This window comes from Hyperolius riggenbachi, chromosome 2 (assembly GCF_040937935.1).
Source record: "Hyperolius riggenbachi isolate aHypRig1 chromosome 2, aHypRig1.pri, whole genome shotgun sequence".
NCBI lineage: Eukaryota > Metazoa > Chordata > Amphibia > Anura > Hyperoliidae > Hyperolius > Hyperolius riggenbachi.
In genome coordinates this window covers 321,615,980-321,634,637 of record NC_090647.1, presented here as the reverse complement: position 1 = coordinate 321,634,637, position 18,658 = coordinate 321,615,980, and the positions used below count along the sequence as shown (strand labels likewise).

The following is an 18,658-nucleotide window of genomic DNA, read 5'->3' as shown; positions in this document are numbered from 1 at the left end:
TGCTCATTATCTGTACTGCAGAGCTCTGGGTGAGAGGTGCAGTGCTGGCTGAGGCTATAGCTGTGCTCCGTGCTCATTATCTGTACTGCAGAGCTCTAGGTGAGAGATGCAGTGCTGGCTGAGGGTATAGCTATGCTCCATGCTCATTATCTGTACTGCAGAGCTCTGGGTGACAGGTGCGGTGCTGGCTGATGCTATAGCTGTGCTCCATGCTCATTATCTGTACTGCAGAGCTTCATGTGACAGGTGCGATGCTGGCTGAGGGTATAGCTGTGCACCATGCTCATTATCTGTACTGCAGAGCTCTAGGTGAGAGCTGCGTTGCTGGCTCAGGCTATAGCTGTGCACCATGCTCATTATCTGTACTGCAGAGCTCTATGTGAAAGCTGCGTTGCTGGCTCAGGCTATAGCTGTGCACCATGCTTATTATCTGTACTGTACAGCTCTGGGTGAGAGCTGCGTTGCTGGCTGAGGCTATAGCTGTGCACCATGCTCATTATCTGTACTGCAGAGCTCTATGTGAAAGCTGCGTTGCTGGCTCAGGCTATAGCTGTGCACCATGCTTATTATCTGTACTGCAGAGCTCTAGGTGAGAGCTGCGTTGCTGGCTCAGGCTATAGCTGTGCACCATGCTCATTATCTGTACTGCAGAGCTCTATGTGAAAGCTGCGTTGCTGGCTCAGGCTATAGCTGTGCACCATGCTTATTATCTGTACTGCAGAGCTCTAGGTGAGAGCTGCGTTGCTGGCTCAGGCTATAGCTGTGCACCATGCTTATTATCTGTACTGCAGAGCTCTAGGTGAGCGCTGCGTTGCTTGCTGAGGCTATAGCTGTGCACCATGCTCATTATCTGTACTGCAGAGCTCTATGTGAGAGATTTTTTTTTTTAAGACTTTAATTAAGGCAATGAGTACTGTAGTTGCTGATTTTCCTGTAGGGTGCACTTTTGTATTCAACAGTTAACTAACAACAAGTGGACTGTAAAATTTAATAAAAATTTTCCTTAACAAGAACCCGAGGCGGTTCCTTGGGGGGGGGGGGGGCAGATGGGACACAGAGGCATGTTCTCTGCCTCATGGCATGTCTCTGTGTCCCCACACTGCCACTCTCTGCGCCCCCCCCCCCCCCCACCGTCGCACTAAAGTTTTGAGTTGGTGCTGGAGCATCTTATCAGACTAAATCAAGGTGTGTGTGTTCTCAGTTGACAGTAACCGTTTATTGCTCTGATAGAAGAACAAGTATATTGGTTGCCGTTTGCATGTTACAGATGTTGGGTGTGCCTAACTTGGCTTAAAGTGAACCTCCAGACTAAAAATATACTCAGCAGAACTAAAAAGTGGTGTTTCTTTAACAGTTTCACAGCATCAGAAATTTGTTTTTCTTATAGAAGTCTCACTTTTAGCTGCATTTTTAGCTAAGCTCCACCCCATCAAAGAAAACTGCCCGGGCTTTTTCCCCCTGATGCTGTGCAAAGCATGATGGGATTTCCTATGTTGTTATTCACGTTGCCTAGCAACTGGGAGGGGTGATCAGGACACAGGACAGTTGGAACTGTGTCTCATGCTCCCTGTCACCTCCTTTCAACCAAAAAGGTTGAAAAGATGGCTGCCCTTATGAAATCACAAACCTTTGCCTGTTCTTTTAAAACAGGGTGGGTAAGAGATTATATTACCTATCTATTTTAATTAACATAACTGATGTAACTTAATGACAGTATGTTTGTTTAGGCTGAAGTTCCTCTTTAAAACTTCTTTCTTGTTTGTGAAGACAGCTTGCCAATGTTCCTCTGTTTATATTGCATAACGCAGGTATTTGGTATGCTGTACGTTATGTAAACTGTGCTACTGAATGTTTTAGATTTGAGGAAGGTCATATCTGGGAATGCAATATAAAACTTGCTGTGTAGTATAAATTGTTACAGCTCCCGAAACTTTAAGAAAGGAGTGAATAATATGATGGGTAATCTTTTTTAAGTATTCCTAGGGGACCTGTAGCGAAAAAAAAGTGCCCCTAGGGGCAGAAGGGAAAAGTCTCTGGATCCTAAAAAGGCTTCCCTTGTCCTCCTCCGCAGACCTGTTTCAGTATTGGGACTTCCGAAAAAGAGGTAGGTGGTGCAGGTGCACTAGCACCGTCCCACTCGGCTTTATTAGGAAAAGGCTGGGTCAGATCCGCTCTACCGCTTGTGCCTGCACAGTAGTATGGACCCAATCGGGCTTGGCAATTTCTGCAAGAGACCGAGGGGGATGCTGCTTGTGCGCATGCGCAGGGGGGTCCCAGCGCTGGAACAGGCTGATGTACGAGGATGGGGATGTGGGAAGCCTATTTAGGATGCAGAGGCCTCCCTCTTCCAAGGTAAGTATCTAAATTTTTGTGCCACACAAACTTCACCGGTTTGCTTTAAAGGACTGTTGAACTGACCTAAAATGTTACCACCCAGGTATAGATGCCACCAGAGGCAGAATATCAGGTGGTTATCCTCAGAATGGTAAAGGAACGTTAAATAAGCTGGAGAGGGAACAGTGGCTTGGAAAGAAAAGGTAAAATGTGTGGCCATTGCTGTGAGTCTGAGCAGAGGACCATTGAGGATATTGTAAGAGCTTGGGTAGATAGGTATTGAGGCAGTTAGTCAGAGTCTTCCAGCTAGAAATCTATAAAGGTGGAGCATATACAGAGTAAACTTTAAGCAAGTCAGGTTAGTTATTAACGGTATTACCTGAATTATTAATGTCTGCATAGTAAAGTTAAAATGACAAATGAAAATGCAATAATAGGTGTGACTGAGCATGTCCTGGTGTGGGAGTATGGTTGAATGTTAAAGACTTAGTTCATTTTCCATTTTATTGCATATGATGGTAAATTTGCATTAATAACCAATGCACAATGTTATGATACTTTTTGCAATAAACATATTTAAAATATATGAAAGTTAGCTCCTGACTGGGAACTATCATGCCTGTTTCCATGGGCAGGCGGGGTGGGGCGGGACATCGCTCGGGGAGCATGCAAAGTGTATAACAGGATCGATTAAGATAACTCACCTCTCGAGATCCACACCCACCTCATCACCTTCCTGGTCCTAGGTGTACTGTCTGACTGGTAACAGTGCCCCCTACAAAACGGAGGTCTCTTGCTAGCTACAAGGGGGCACCTGTGGCTACCTATACATTGTGTGTGTGTGTGTGTGTGTTGGGGGGGAGGGGGCTACCTCTTGCTAACTAATACTGGGGCCACCTATTGAGGGCTACCTAATACTGGGGGCACCTCTGGCTACCGCATCGCAATAGTGTGCCTGAGTCTACAGGGGAAGGGAGCTTAGAAACTGCCCTGGGTACTATAGCTCTTTCTTGTCAGCAGAGTGGGCGCTACTTCTCCAGTACAAGCTGCTGCTGATCTTCCACCATGCACATTTGAGCCACAATCTCCCAGCATGCATCAGTGAGGTAGAAAAACATGATCAGCCTGCAAAAGGATTTTTTTTACACAGAAGCATAATAATATAAGTAGCACAGTTGGATATGCCATGCCTTTACATAAAGGACTTTCTTTTCTCATGTCATTAGCGTTTTCTGAATGATTACGGCCTTATATGGGTTGGAGATGAAGACTCAGCAGCCCATGTAGAGCAGACCAATAGCAGTAGCTCAGGTAAGTGCACAGTGATACTATATAACTTAGCACATTACATGCTCAGTACTGCTTTCTAATTCTTTCTTTTGTTCATATATTCAGGGATTTCATCACAAACTTTTCAACCAGATTTTGACCTAGTTGTAGAAAATTTGCGGGACTTGAATGTTCTTGGTGGAGAAGGTGTATCACAAATCCAATATAAGGACAGGGCAGCCCGTCTGAAGCGTCCTGACCCTATTTCACTTACATTATATAAGAATGGGATCATTTTGTTTCAGGGGCCATTTCGATCTTATCAAGAAGCATCAACACAGGTAAGTTAGCAGATGGAGCATTACCTAGTCAACGAGACAATGCTATGTTAGTTGTGTGAACTGGCATATTTTGGTACAGTAAGATTGATGCTGATATAGTTATAAAAAAAGTGCTGATAATTATCATTCACGCCTAACCCATCCCTTCTTATTTCTGTCTGTGAGCCTGTGGTTACCTCTAGCACATATCCTTACACTGCCATTATCTTTCATGTCCTTTACCTAACCTTCATCAATAAATCTGACTAAAGCTATGTACACACTTGCATGATTTGTTGATCTTAAAAGCATTGGCGTAGCAATAGGGGTGCAGAGGTAGCGACTGCATCGGGGCCCTCCCTCAAGCACAATATTAGCTCTCTATTGGTCCTGTGCTGGTAATAAGCACTTCTATAGATACTTTGAATAGTAGTAATCATTAACAAACTGTCCCTCATCCCCTTCTGGCACCTCTGACACTGTGGTTGTCCATGGCAGGTTTTGGTGCACCGTATCAATTGTTATGTATAGAGGTGCTTGGGGGGCCCCGCGTAAAACTTGCAACGGGGCCCCATAGCTCCTTAGCTACGCCACTGCTTAAAATATATTTTTGGTTCACAATTTGGGAACAGTTGCTTTATAGACACGCTGTTCAGGTCCCAACAAAGTAGCTGGTGCTGCTGAATGGAGAGGGGCAGAGGAGACGCACAAGTGGCACCAAGTTGAAGGAACTTCTTTTGACTTTGCTACAGGGAACAAAAGAAGTTGAGGGAGAGCGATTCAACTGGACAGATCACTATGGGGGAGACCTGTGATGTTGGGGACACCTTCACACACTGCATTTCTGGCTGCTAAGGAAAATCTAAACAGTGTGTTCATAGCTTTACACTAAGCTTAACATTTAAGTAACCCTGGATAGCAGGTGAAATACAGTAATTACCTGAGTTTTTCAGTGCAGATTGGCGAGAAGAGTAAAATACTATAATAATCGGTAGTGGTTTTTGTTTTGCAGCAGTGTGTCAGGGACATCATGGATGGCTATTTCCCCTCTGAGCTGCAGGGACGCTTTCCTGATGGTGTGGTGTTTCAGGTGAGAAAACATAACTCTGGATTGATGTATCAGAGCAAAGATTGTTTCTGATCTTTCAGGCAATGCAAGGATTCTTGCTGACTTTCCGAAATGGCAGTTGATAGTGACCCTCTTTCCCACTTGCCTGTTATACCTTTTTTTTTTTTTTTTTTTACCTCAGATCAAATCAGGGCGATCCTCTCACATAGGTTTCAGCCTATGAGAGGGGATCGCATAGTGAGCCGCTCCAGTGGACAGGCAAGTAACAGGGCTGTCCCCAGTACAGTGCTGTGGTAGATCGCAGCGCTGTACAATGAAAACAAACGTCCATTTCTTTTCTATAGTCTCCCTGCGATGATTGTTTTTGGCAGACTGTCTCTGTCACTCAAGCGGGGATGCGCACGCGATCCCCGCTAATCTTCTCCCCAAGGACTTGACGCCTTTCGGCGTTAGGCAGTCCTGGGGGAGCCACTCTGCGGCCACTGATCGGTGTTAGGCGGTAGTAGAGTGGTTAATAGACTGCTCTCCTTCCCAGGATCTTTTGCAGAGGATCCTGCACCAGCAATTGCTGGATTAAGGTGTGCAGTTTTTTGTTTTTTTCTACCTCATGCTCTCCTTCGCAGCCCACACCTCTCTGACACTGCAGCTATCCTGGCTGGTTTTGGTGCTCCATATCAATTGTTATGGCTATAGCTCTTGAGGGGCCCAATGTAGAACTCGGACTGGTACACAGAGCTCCTGAGCTACACCACTGGTTATTAACATCAATGACTAGCAGAAAAGCAACCAAACAAAGATCTCATATACTGTTGGATGTTTTTGAAATCGTTAAAACCATGAAATAAAAAATCTATTAAAAGCGGCAGCCTTTTCTGACTGATTTTGGCTGAAAAATTGACCAAGCATAGTTTAGGAAAGTCCATTCTTAACTTTTCCATCTGTGAGTAGAGTTGCAAGGTGACTGGTGTATGACTAACAACTGTACACTTCATAAGTTTACAGCCCTCAACAGTGTCACTAAGGCTTGGTTCACACATAAATCTGTACATTTCTGGTCCAGTCCAGTCCTGTCCTATCAGTTCTGCATCAGTTTTCTATCAGTTTTACCTGACTGGACTGGAAGTGTACACCTTTTATGTGTGAACACACCCATACAAACACATACAAAACTGATATAAAACTGACAGGACTGCACTGGACCGGAAATGTACAGATTTATGTGTAAACACATCCATAGATGCACATACAAAACTGGCAGGACTGCACTGGACCGGAAATGTAAAGATTTATGTGTGAACACATCCATAGATACACATACAAAACTGACAGGACTGCACTGGACTGGAAATATACATTTTTTTGTGTGTGAACACACCCATACAAACACATACAAAACGGATACAAAACTGACAGGACCGCTGTGGACTGGAAATGTACAGATTTATGTGTGAACACACCCATACAAACACACACAAAAGTGAAACAAAACTGATAGGACTGCACTGGACTGGAAATGTACCACAGAAATGCATACAAAACTGATACCAACTGTCAAAAAAACCAACAGGACACCTTTTTATGTGTGGACCTAGCCTTAATAATACCATACATTTGACCCCCTTGAGCATGGTAAAGGAAGGGGTGGGGGATCAATACACCACTAAAAGTCTTGTTACTCCAAGGAAAAACAGTCTTCTCACAAACTCCAATTGTCTTCAAATTGACATAAGAAAAGAGAAAGAAAAAGGACCGCACAATGGTGAAGTACTGTATATACAGCTTGTCTATAGCACGCTGCACCGTGTCCGTGACAGTCCATGTTCACAATCTTCCAACCGGCATGCACCAGTAAACAAATGCACTCGCCAGTAGTGCTGCCTGACAAAATTACAGACCAGCTGTACTACACAACACATCCAGATTCCGCATCAGCATCATCCACAGAATTAACCAAGACATAATGCAGACATAGTGCAATACTGTAACAAGACTGTCCCGCTTGTGCAACTTACTTGCAGATGTCCCTGGTAGGGATAGCAATGCTTAAAGGGAACCTGAAGTGAGTACAATTATTTAAAATAACCACATGAGATAGCTGCAAATGAATATTACATACTTACCTCACCATCAGTTCTTCTCAGAAGCTCACTATTTTCTTCTTAGGGCTCGTTTCCACTATCGCGAATCCGCATGCGTCCAACGCATGCGGATTCGCACATGTAATGCAAGTTGATGGGCCTGTTTCCACTGTAGCGTTGTTGAGGTGCATTTTTTTCAACGGTGAAAAAACGCACAAAAGAGCCGCAGTATTCGCCTGCGAGTGGAATGCATGCGAATCGCATGCAATGTATTTAATAGGGAAATCGCATGCGTTTTCCCCATGCGGTTTTTGCCGCGAATTCGCATGCAAATTTACATAGGTACCAATGTAAATTCACACAGGCAGTGACATGGTTAAAATCGCATATACCCTCACCTATGCGAATTCGCGGCAAAGACGCATGGGGAATCGCATCCGCAGGCGATTTCATCAGCGGTGGAATCCAGGCGATTCCGCACCGCAATAGTGGAAACAAGCCCTCACATTGATACCTTCCAGTTCTGACAATATTTTGTCAGAACTGAAATATACCAGTTGCTGTCAGTTATATATCAGCAGCTGTCAGTTACAACTGAATGTGCAAGGTAATGTCCATGTTTCCCTATGGCTCAAGTAGGTGATATAACAGTTTAACAGTGCGCTAACCAGGAAGCTGTTATAGAGTAATGGCCATTTTTAAAATGGAGGACGGAGAATTCCATTGATCACTGAGGACAAACAGGACGCAGGAGAGGAGAAAGAGATTGAGGAGTAGACTACACAGGAGGTATGACCTGTGTGTGGTTATTTTGACTTTTTATTTTCAGTTCAGGTTCTCTTTAAGAGAATTCATGGGGAAGCATGTGATCAGTTTGATCAGCTGATAGATTTGTAAGGCTCTGATTTGCTGGTTATAATCATGTGTTAAACCAGGAAGTCAACATTACAAATTAGATCCTCAAAAATCTGTCAGCTGATCAAACTGATCACCTGCTTCTCCATGAGTTCTCCTAAGCTTTGTCATTCCTAGTACTTTGCACTCTTACACCTGTAAGTCCCGAAACCTTAAGTCATATGCAGATACGCTCTCTGTACGCTGACCGACCACAGACTAGCCCACCAAGCTTGCATCATGCAGTTTTATCACGCTCATCTCCACCTCTGTAATGGGTGTCTCTCACTCACTGTCAAACTCCAAAGGGTTTCTCATAGAGTAATACTGTTTATTGAAATCACTTTAAAAACAAGGGTTGCACTTGGAATCATCTAAAAACAATGCGCATATCTCAAAAGCAGTTCTCATATTTAGCCAGCGTTTCTTCTGCACTGCCCAAGGTCCGCCCACCCACTGATTATTTACAAATGCATAGATTTCTGCAGAATCCAGTGGTACAGGTTACAAGTAGGTACCATACATTCTGAATTATATCCCACTAGCCGACCCGCGGAGTAGCATACGCCGCATAAGAGAGTAGAGGGCAGGAAGGGGGCATTGGGCACAGCGGCGGGGAGGGGGGGTTGGACCCCGTCTCAACTGGGTCCTCCATGTGTGCTCTACCTCCAGCTTAAGCTCAGCAGGAACCTCCTCCCCCCCCCACTCACCTGGGTCCCCCATGTGCACTCCCCCTCCTGCTTAAGCACAGTAGCAACCGCCACTATTAGTAAGAGGCGGCGGGCGGGGATGACTCTCCTCTTCCATGTTCCATCGTGCATTCCACTGTCGTCACTTCCTGCAATGCCGCACACTGTATTAGTGTAATTTGCCTTTTTAAAACAGAAGAAAATCTGCAATAATTCAGCTATAAGTGAACATTTGTGGTTACCCACAATGCACTGCTACTAAATATGCAAATTACCCCTTTTCCCCCTTGGTAAACCAAGCAAGCATCCAGAACTGCTGGTGTATAGCAAGCACATAGCTTTATATTTTACACAGTCATATCAAACCCACACGTATACAGCCTGTTTCAGACTTTTGGTCCTCATCAGTACATGGCAGGGATTGATACAGCTGTATGAGATAGGGCTTCGACCAGTACAACAGAGTAACCAAGCAGCTCAGGGTGACCCAAACTACTAAGAATGTATAGGAGGATAAAAGAGCCCAAAAAACCCTCCTACTAAAAAAAGCAAAGCTTGGTGTAATTTACCTTCCTAAAACAGAAGGAAATATGCAATAATTCAGCTATAAGTGAACATTTGTGGTTACCCACAATGCACTGCTACTAAATATGCAAATAATTCCATTTCACCCTTAGTACGCCAAGCAAGCATCCAGAACCACTGGTGTATAGCAAGCCTATAGCTTTAAATTTTACACAGCCATATCAAACCCACATGTGACAGCCTTTTTCAGACTTTTGGTCCTCATCTGTACATGGCAAGGATTGATACAGCTGTATGAGATAGGGCTTGGACCAGTACAACAGAGTAACCAAGCAGCTCAGGGTGACCCAAACCACTTGGCATGTATAGGTGGATAAAAGGGACCAAAAAGACCTTCTACTAAAAAAATCAAAGCTTGGTGTAATTTGCCTTCTTAAAACAGAAGAAAATCTGTAATAATTCAGCTATAAGTGAACATTTGTGATTACCCACAATGCACCGCTACTAAATATGCAAGTTATTCCTTTTCACCCTTGGTAAGGCAAGCAAGCCTATAGCTTTAACCCCCCTGGCGGTCTATCACGTAGCGAGCCTAGGGCAGACGCAGAGTGCACACGCAGCTAGCAAAGCGTGTTGCAAAAAAAAATTATGCAAATCAGCCCAGCAGGACCTGAGAAATCCTCCTGCGCAGCATAGCCCATAGTCAGCACAGGCTTACCGCCAGGGAGGTTACGTTTTACACAGTCATATCAAACCCACATGCGACAGCCTATTTCAGACACTTGGTGCTCATCAGTACATAGCAGGGATTGATAAGGCTGTATGAGATAGGGCTTGGACCAGTACAACAGAGTAACCAAGCAGCTCAGGGTGACCCAAACTACTAAGAATGTATAGGAGGATAAAAGAGACCAAAAAGCCCTCCTACTAAAAAAAAGCAAAGCTTGGTGTAATTTTCCTTCTTAAAACAGAAGCAAATCTGCAATAATTCCGCTATAAGTGAACATTTGTGGTTACCCACAATGCACTGCTACTGAATATGCAAATTATCCCTCTTCGCCCTTGGTTTGATATGACACTACTTCTTCTTCTTGCTTGGACCAGCCCCTTCTTCTTGCTTGGACCGGCCCTGGGGGCAGGGCGCTACTTCTTCTTCTTGCTTGAAGGTTGAGGCACTTACTCTATTATATATATATAGATTATACAAGTTGGTTATGGTCTATCCCCATAGGGCTCAGATGCAATGATGAATCAGTGGCCATCGATGTGGAGCACTTTTCTGTCCAGTAGCAGAAAAGCATTTGACCACGGTGAAAAGAGCTGATAGCCGTGTGAACTGGCCCTTAGACAACATCAGCAAAAGTATGAAGACTTAAACAGCCATCAGCTCCCTCAGGCGGTAGTCAGAGCCGTGTGAACTGGCCCTTAGACAACATCAGCAAAAGTATGAAGACTTAAACAGCCATCAGCTCCCTCAGGCGGTAGTCAGCCTTTTGTTCAAATCCCTAGTGCACACTTAAAGAAAACCTGTACTGAAAATTAAAAGTCAAAATAACCATACACCAGTCATACTTACCTGCTGTGTAGTCTACTCCTCAATCTCTTTCTCCTATACTGTGTCCTGTATGTCCACTGTGATCAATGGACTTCTCCGTCCTCCATTTTGAAAATGGCCATTACCCCATAACAGCTTCCTGGTCAGCACACAGTTAAACTGTAATATGCCCACTTGAGCCATAGGGAAACATGGACACATCAGTTCTCCTCTCAGCTATAACTGAAAGCAACTGATATATAACTGACAGCAACTGATATATTTCAGTTCTGACAAAATGTTGTCAGAACTGAAAGGGATCATTGTCAGAAGAAAATGGTGAGCTTCTGAGAGGAACCGATGGCAAGGTAACTATGTAATGTTCATTTGAAGTTACCTCATGTGTTTATTTTAACCACTTCGCCATATCTGGACGCATATATCCGTCCAGATAGGGAGTGGTGCTGCAGCCGTGTTGTGCGCGCGGTCGGGCGCGCGTGCTCCCGCTGCCTCCCCCAATCAGTGAATGGGAATATAATTCCCATTCACCGATCTAAGTCCCCGGCAGAAATACCGACGCTTTCTCATCAGAGAGCGTGGTATTTCTGCCCCCAGGAAACTTCTTCTCTTCATTTTAGTTCCTAGATGCGACATCGTTCGCATCCAGGAATTTTTTGAATGTGGCCATCTTGTGGCCAAATAGTAAACTGCACCCACATACCTGTATTGAATAAAAAAATACATTATATTACATCTAAAATTGGCTATTTACCTCCCAAACTAAAATTACCCAAATACATTTTTGTATTAAAAAAAAAAATAAAAAAAATTACAATTAAAAAAAAAACTACATAAATAGTTACCTAAGGGTCTGAACTTTTTAAATATACATGTCAAGAGAGTATCTTATTACATTTTTTAAAATTATAAGCTTGTAAATAGTGATGGACGCAAATTGAAAAAATGCACCTTTATTTCTAAATAAAATATTGGCGCCATAAATTGTGATAGGGACATAATTTAAATGGTGTAATAAGCGGGACAAATGGGCACATAAAATGCATGGGTTTTAATTACTGTAGCATGTATTAATTTTAAACTATAATGGCCAAAAACTGAGAAATAATGATTTTTTTCCATTTCTATCTTAATCTTCCTGTTAAAATGTATTTACAGTAAAGTGGCTCTTAGCAAAATGTACTACCTAAAGAAAGCCTAATTAGTGGCGGAAAAAACGAGATATAGATCAATTAATTTTGATAAGTAGCGATAAAGTTATTAGCGAATGAATGGGAGGTGAACATTGCTCGGATGCATAAGATTTTTGAAGCTGTAGGCTGAAGTGGTTAAATAATTTTACTCAGTACAGGTGCGCTTTATTAAAGAGAAACCATAACCAAGAATTGAACTTCATCCCAATCAGTAGCTGATACCCCCTTTTCCACGAGAAATCTATTCCTTTTCTCAAACAGATCATCAGGGGGCTTTGTATGGCTGATATTGTGGTGAAACCCCTCCCACAGTGTCTGACATCACACTGTGGGAGCCTTGTTGCATTGTGGGAAGTAATAGCTGTTTCCAACTGCCAAAAAAGCAAGCAGAAGCTACTTCCACTGACATTACCTGCCAGCAGTAAAAATGTCACCATGTGATAAATGTCAGAATGTATATCGGGGAGAGGAAATGTTTTTCAATGGGCAAACACTGATTAAATCATTTATACATAATTGTTGTAAAAATGAAGCACTTTTTTATTACATTATTTTCACTGACGCTCCTCTTTAAAGCAATTAAGTTCATTACAAAAATAAAACCTTTCACACACGAAGAATTATATACCTAGGATTAACCAGCTAATCTCTTTAAGAGACTTTCTTTGGGGTTTTCTCTGTTAAATCTCTCTTCATATACTCAGAAGACCATCACTCTTAATAGTAAGTAGATTTTGCAACAGTTCCACTATTGCTTTTGCAAACAGTTCCACTCCACTTTTGCGAAACCTTTCAAAATAACACTGCCTCTCTATTTATAGTTCAAGTGATAAACCACACTTGAGGAAACTTTTTTTTCTTTTTTGTAAAGTGCGCAGCTGTAAGTTAACCCCCTTTGAGTTTTATATACAATCTGCTATGTTCAGCTCTTTGTCATTCAGTAAGGAAACCTTGGGCAAGGCCCCCCTAACACTGCAAGGTGGTCTACTTAGCACAATCTTAGTAACTGTAGCTCTCAAGTGATTTGAGTCCTTCAGGAGAAAAGCTCTATACAATTGTTAGCAGTATTTTATTATATACAATAAATATTACATCTCAAGGCTGTCACATTTGTCAATGCAGTACTTATAACAAAACCAAAGTCTGGTTTGATTGCGAGTTTGACCTCCATATAAGTACAAAGACCTCAGTTTCTTGAAGCTGGATTTTTATCTCAATTGCTCCTGTCCCATTTCTCTCTCTGGCATTTCATTGTGTCTAAAGCTAAGTACCCACCAGAAGATGGATCGGGGAATATACGGCGATGTGACAAACAATTGTTCTCTGGTCCATCTTCCGGAATTGCGCACCTTGGCAACAAATGATGGGCATAAACAATTGCTTACGCTTAAATCATTATGATAATTTACACTGGGAGTCTATGGGGATCTGAACGATTGCACATGATGGTCGTGATTGCCGCACCTTGATAAACATTTGTCTCAAAACTATTTGTGTGGTGGAATTTGATAGATTTAAAATTATTCCCACAAGAATCATCCAAAATTGAGAAAAACTGATTTTAAACCCGTGGACTTTGTATGACCATGATGAGGTATCATAGCTGCCACAAAACAAATAGAGCATAAAACAATCGAATCATGGTCATATGTATGGGCAGTCATGCTTATCAATAAATCCAGGAAAGTTGCCCATAAACAAAGATACATATAACATATGTGAAAAGTAATAAGTCAGAAATAAATGTATATCCAGCTTGCAAAAAGTGCTTGGACTGTCAGAATCAATATCAATACAATGCAATGAGGTGCTGAATACTATTAAATACTATATGACTGCTTGTAACAATATTAGGACCCTTTTCCATGAGCAGTTGATAGGCAGTGAAAAGACTGTTGAACTCTCACACCTGCTTGCTGCTGCCTGGTAACTGCTCACTGTCAAACTCATATAAAGTGGGCCCAAAGTTGAACACAAGGATCAAGTCATGGGCCAACCTCAATGTCTAGTGGCCCACCTCCCTCCCTCCTAAACTTCCTTGTTGCCTAATACCTCCCCTATACAGTTCCCTTGTGTCTAGTGGCACTCCTCCCTCCCCGATACAGTTCTCTGGTATCTAGTGGACCCCTCCCTCCCATATACAGTCTCCTGGTGTCTAGTGGCCCCCTCATTTACATATGCAGTTTTCTGGTGTCTTGTGGCCCTCTCCCTCCCCTATACAGTTCCCTGGTTTATCCCACCCTCCCCATATGGCTTCTCTAGTAATCTGGGGATTCACCCCCAGCATAGCTTCCCTGGTGGTCTAGAGTGGACCAAAGATAATGCAAAGTGGGGAAACCACTTGAGGGCCAAATTTGATGGCTCTGCAGGCCAGAGTCTGACATGCATGACCTATAGTGTTGCTGTAACAAAATAGAGTCCTCTTACAGAGTGTTGCTAAAGTACAGGGGGTTGATTTTTATTGGTGATGTAAATAGAGTATAATTAACCTCACTTGCTGAAGTTACCACTCTCTATATCTGGCACTGCAATTATTTTATCGATATTTTGTAAATTAATCATTTGTTGTAAATGCCCTTAACACAGTCTATTCAATTATGCTGCTAGTATTGTGGAGAACAACTGTACCATCAGTTACTCTAGCAGTTACAATAGAGTGAGATTTTCTTCTGTGCAGGTAACAGATTTGCGTGATGTGGTTTTTCGAGAGAGAAGATCATGGGGGGAGTTTCCTGGGACTGGTAAAACTATTGGAGCTCCAGAGGATAATATAAAGGAGACCAGTGAGTTACCAGGTAAGCACACGGAAGGGTATGTTTGTATTAATGCAAACTATTGACTGCACTGTTATGATCTGCTTGAATTTCACGTAATTACTACAGCATAGTTCCAGATATATATTGACTGCAGTTTTAATCTTGTCCAAGTGTGTTCTGATACAACCAGGCAATTTTGAAGACAGTAATAAAACAACACTTTTTTTGAGAGAGTTTTAATATCCATGCTTTATTTAAGTAATATAAAAAATCATGAGACCATAATGAAGTTTCTGGTGATGTAACTTTAGCACATATCCCTCTGCATCACCCGAGACTGTCAGCGTGTGGAAGGTCGCTATCCGAGCAGGACTACTTAGTCCCGCGGAAGGATTGGGGGACCTGAGATTCAGGTCCTTGGCTCTCTTCTGACAGGCCTGATGCTATCATTTACCAACATTTTGGATTGATGCTCATAGTCACCCAAGTTTAACCACTTCAGCCTTCTGTGTTTTTTTCACCTTATGCATAATTTCAGCGCACCTCCCATTCATTGGTCAATAACTTTATCACTAATTATCACAACAAAATGATCTATACTTTGTTTTTTCTGCCACCAATTAGGCTTTCTTTGGGTGGTACAATTTGCTAAGAATTTTTTTTCCTAAATGCATTTTAATGGGAATATTAAGGAAATAATTGAAAAATTCATAATTTTTTCAGTTTTGGGCATTATAGTTTTAAAATGATACATGCTACCATAATTAAAACCCACGTATTTTATTTACACATTTGTCCCGGTTATTACACCATTTAAATTATGTCCCTATCACAATGTATGGCGCCAATATTTTATTTGGAAATAAAGGGGCATTTTTTCAGTTTTTTTTACGTTCATCACTATTTACAAGCCCACAATTTTAAAAAATTACAGTAATATATCCTTTTGACATGCATATTAAAAAAGTTCAGTCCCTAAGGTGACTATTTATGTAATTTTTTTTTATTATGCCACGATTTTTTAGGGGTACTATGGGAGTGTGTATAAGGGAAGAAGTACATTTTAAATGTAATTGTGTTTTTTTTTTTGTTTATTTTAAATAAATTTATGTAGTTGTAATTTTACTATTTGGCCACCAGATGTCCTCAGTAATTTTTTGTTGTTGTAGCGTCCTGTAAGCTACACTTACAGGAAGTGAAGAGAGGACGTGTAACTTTTTTTTCCTCTGAATGATCACGGCTCATTGAAGCCGCTGATCATTACAACAGGGACCTAGCTCAATGAATGGGAACTGTGTTCCCATTCATTTATCTCCGGGCTAACAAAGGGCGACGAGTGCCCCCACGTGTGAACGCGCGATCGGCCGTGGCGATGGGTCCAGCATGCATTTTTGGACGTATGAGCTACATCCAAAAAGCTTAAGTAGTTAATAACCACACTTCCAGATCTTTGCTACAGATATCTACGGTCTCTATATACTTCACTTGTGGATCAGGGGTGTAGATATGCATATTGTTTACTTACTGCTGCTGCTCCTGTTCGCCTTTGTCTCAATCATGCCGTTCTGTGATCAGTAAATAGAAACAGCTGTTCCCAAACCCGATCACAGTGTCTGTGGTGAATAAAAGCCGTCAATGAGATGTTGGCTTTTATCCACAAAGTGAAAGTAAACCGTTACATTCACTAATTCCCGTCTACTGTCGGGGACTAAGTGTGGAGCCATCTTGTGGCCAAAAAGTAAGAATATACACTATTATACACTATTCCATAGAAAAATTAAATACATTTTTATTATTTTTAACCACTTCCATCCGTACCCCATAGTTACCAAAATAAGACACACACACAAAATCACAATTAGTTACCTTAGGAACTTTTATTTAATATGTATGCCATGAGGGTATATTACTGTTATTTTTGTAAATAAAGGCTTGTAATTATTGATGTATTATAATGGCTGAAAGCTGGGAAATGTTGATTTTTTTTTTCAATTTTTTTCCTTCTTCCCTGTAAAATAAAATAATTCTTAGCAAAAAGTACTGCCCAAAGAAAGCCTAGTTTGTCCCGCAAAAAAATAATATTTAGATCATTTCAGTGTGATATGTAGTGATAAAGTTATTGGCGAATGAATGGTAGGGATGGGAAAAGGTGTGGAAAAGTGATGGAAGTGGTTAAATACAATAAAAAGACAAAAACAACACTTTAATTTGGTGGAAAATGCACATGAAAAGGCAACAAATAGAAAATGTATATTTCTGAGTGGAAACCTGTAATATGATTTAATTTAATTATCTATCCCTCTATTAATATTACCATATAATATAGTGGTACCTTGAGTGACAAAAAGTTGTCACCAGAGCAAGAAAGTGATGAGTAACTTGCATACACAGTAAAAGTGAAAACGCAATGGGTCGCTCAGTTATAGAGATGTAGAGATGTGGTGCATGTTGAGCACCAGCATGACTAATACACAGCTCATGCATTAACAACACTACACATTCACCACTTCTGTATTATAACTGACTCATTACATTCTTTTAAACCAACAACGCTGGGGAAGTTTATTGTATAGCAAAAATACATCCAACACAGATTATACAAGTACAGAGAAAAAGCCCAAAGCTTAGACATGCAAGCATGTGGTGAGAAGTACTGATCCAAAAGCATTTCAGGTGCAAACATATTACATTTTGATTACAGATAATACAATCCTGTTGCATTACCAGCAGTCATGTACAATATGCGGGCAAGCATGCATGCGTGGTTTATGTGCGGCAGTGGCGGCGGTCACGGGAGGATGGGTGGGAAGGCGGAGGGGAGGGGTTTAAACACAGACCTAGAGCCCGTTTTTAAATGGGCTTAGGTCTACTAGTTTATACATAAAAGGGGTGACGACAAATTTCCATGCAGTGGAAGTGCTCACAGTTATTGAGCAAAACATCGGTCCCATATTCAATGAAATTTATGTAACACTTTCTGATGGGTATAGACAAGTTGTTTTTTATATGGAAGCAAACTATGAATTATTTTCTCCAGTCTATATAATAGGAGGATCTGAGGAGAGCCACTTATGTGATATTGCTTGTCTAGCACAGAGTAGTGGTTCAGTAATGAACAATTTTTTTATGCTTTTGTATAGACTAATCAGTAAGTATGCCAAAGAGGCACATCCTATTACATTTTTACTTTAGTTGTGAATTGGGAGGATGAAGGACAGATTTGAAGTGTCATCTAAATAGTTACTTAAACGTAGTAGTATTCATTACACTATTTAACCATTTATTTTTACAGGCCCCGGTCTAACTGCTGATCAATTCTTGGGCCGCCTTCCAAAGTGTGTTGTGAGCGGTGGTCGGGTCCTGGATATTCAGGCTCCTATCAGGGAAATGCTGAAGGTACATGGTAGATCTAATGGCTAGGCTACAGTTTGGAGAGCTCATTTGACATATTTAAATCCTACTGCATTTCAGTGTGTCACAAGGACATGGTCACAAACAATAAGAGTTTGCTTAGTGTTACATAGAGTTAGGCATGCTGGATCTTGTAAGTAGTCTGCATCCTGTTTCATATCATGTTGCTGATCCCACTTTCTGTACTTCCATTCTGCTTCTGAATCCCTCACATTCTCCTGACACATATGCCAATCACCATGAAGGTATTAGCCCATGGCCTAATGTGAACATGTGTCTTGATTCTGTTAAGTAAAGCAAACCTGTGAAAACATTATGCAGGTTGTCCCACTATTTTAAATGTCCTCTGTGCTTGTGTGGAAAAAACCATGAGACCAAGGACTGAATCAAAAAGTGTGCTCAGCTAAGTTACTCCCATTTGTCACCTTCTTCAGTCATATTACAGTATATTGGTAAAGGGTTAAGCGTGCACTATTCTTCATTTATCTTAGAACAGCTTTGCCTGTGACAGATATAAAACTGCAGCCCTATATATGGGAAGTACAGTATATTCTGTATATAAGACTAC

The 18,658-nt window shown here is 41.6% G+C and overlaps 1 protein-coding gene across 1 annotated transcript in view; it reads left to right on the top strand.

Annotated features, from left to right (window-relative positions):
• Window positions 1–18,658, top strand: part of UBXN11 (UBX domain protein 11) — a 65,455-nt gene that overhangs the window by 15,685 nt on the left and 31,112 nt on the right. Inside the window, exons 7-11 of the mRNA XM_068269218.1 lie at window positions 3,561–3,645; window positions 3,730–3,944; window positions 4,936–5,013; window positions 14,601–14,718; window positions 17,972–18,075. Of these exons, the coding sequence (XP_068125319.1) occupies window positions 3,561–3,645; window positions 3,730–3,944; window positions 4,936–5,013; window positions 14,601–14,718; window positions 17,972–18,075 (600 nt within the window). The remainder of the gene's footprint in view (window positions 1–3,560; window positions 3,646–3,729; window positions 3,945–4,935; window positions 5,014–14,600; window positions 14,719–17,971; window positions 18,076–18,658) is intronic.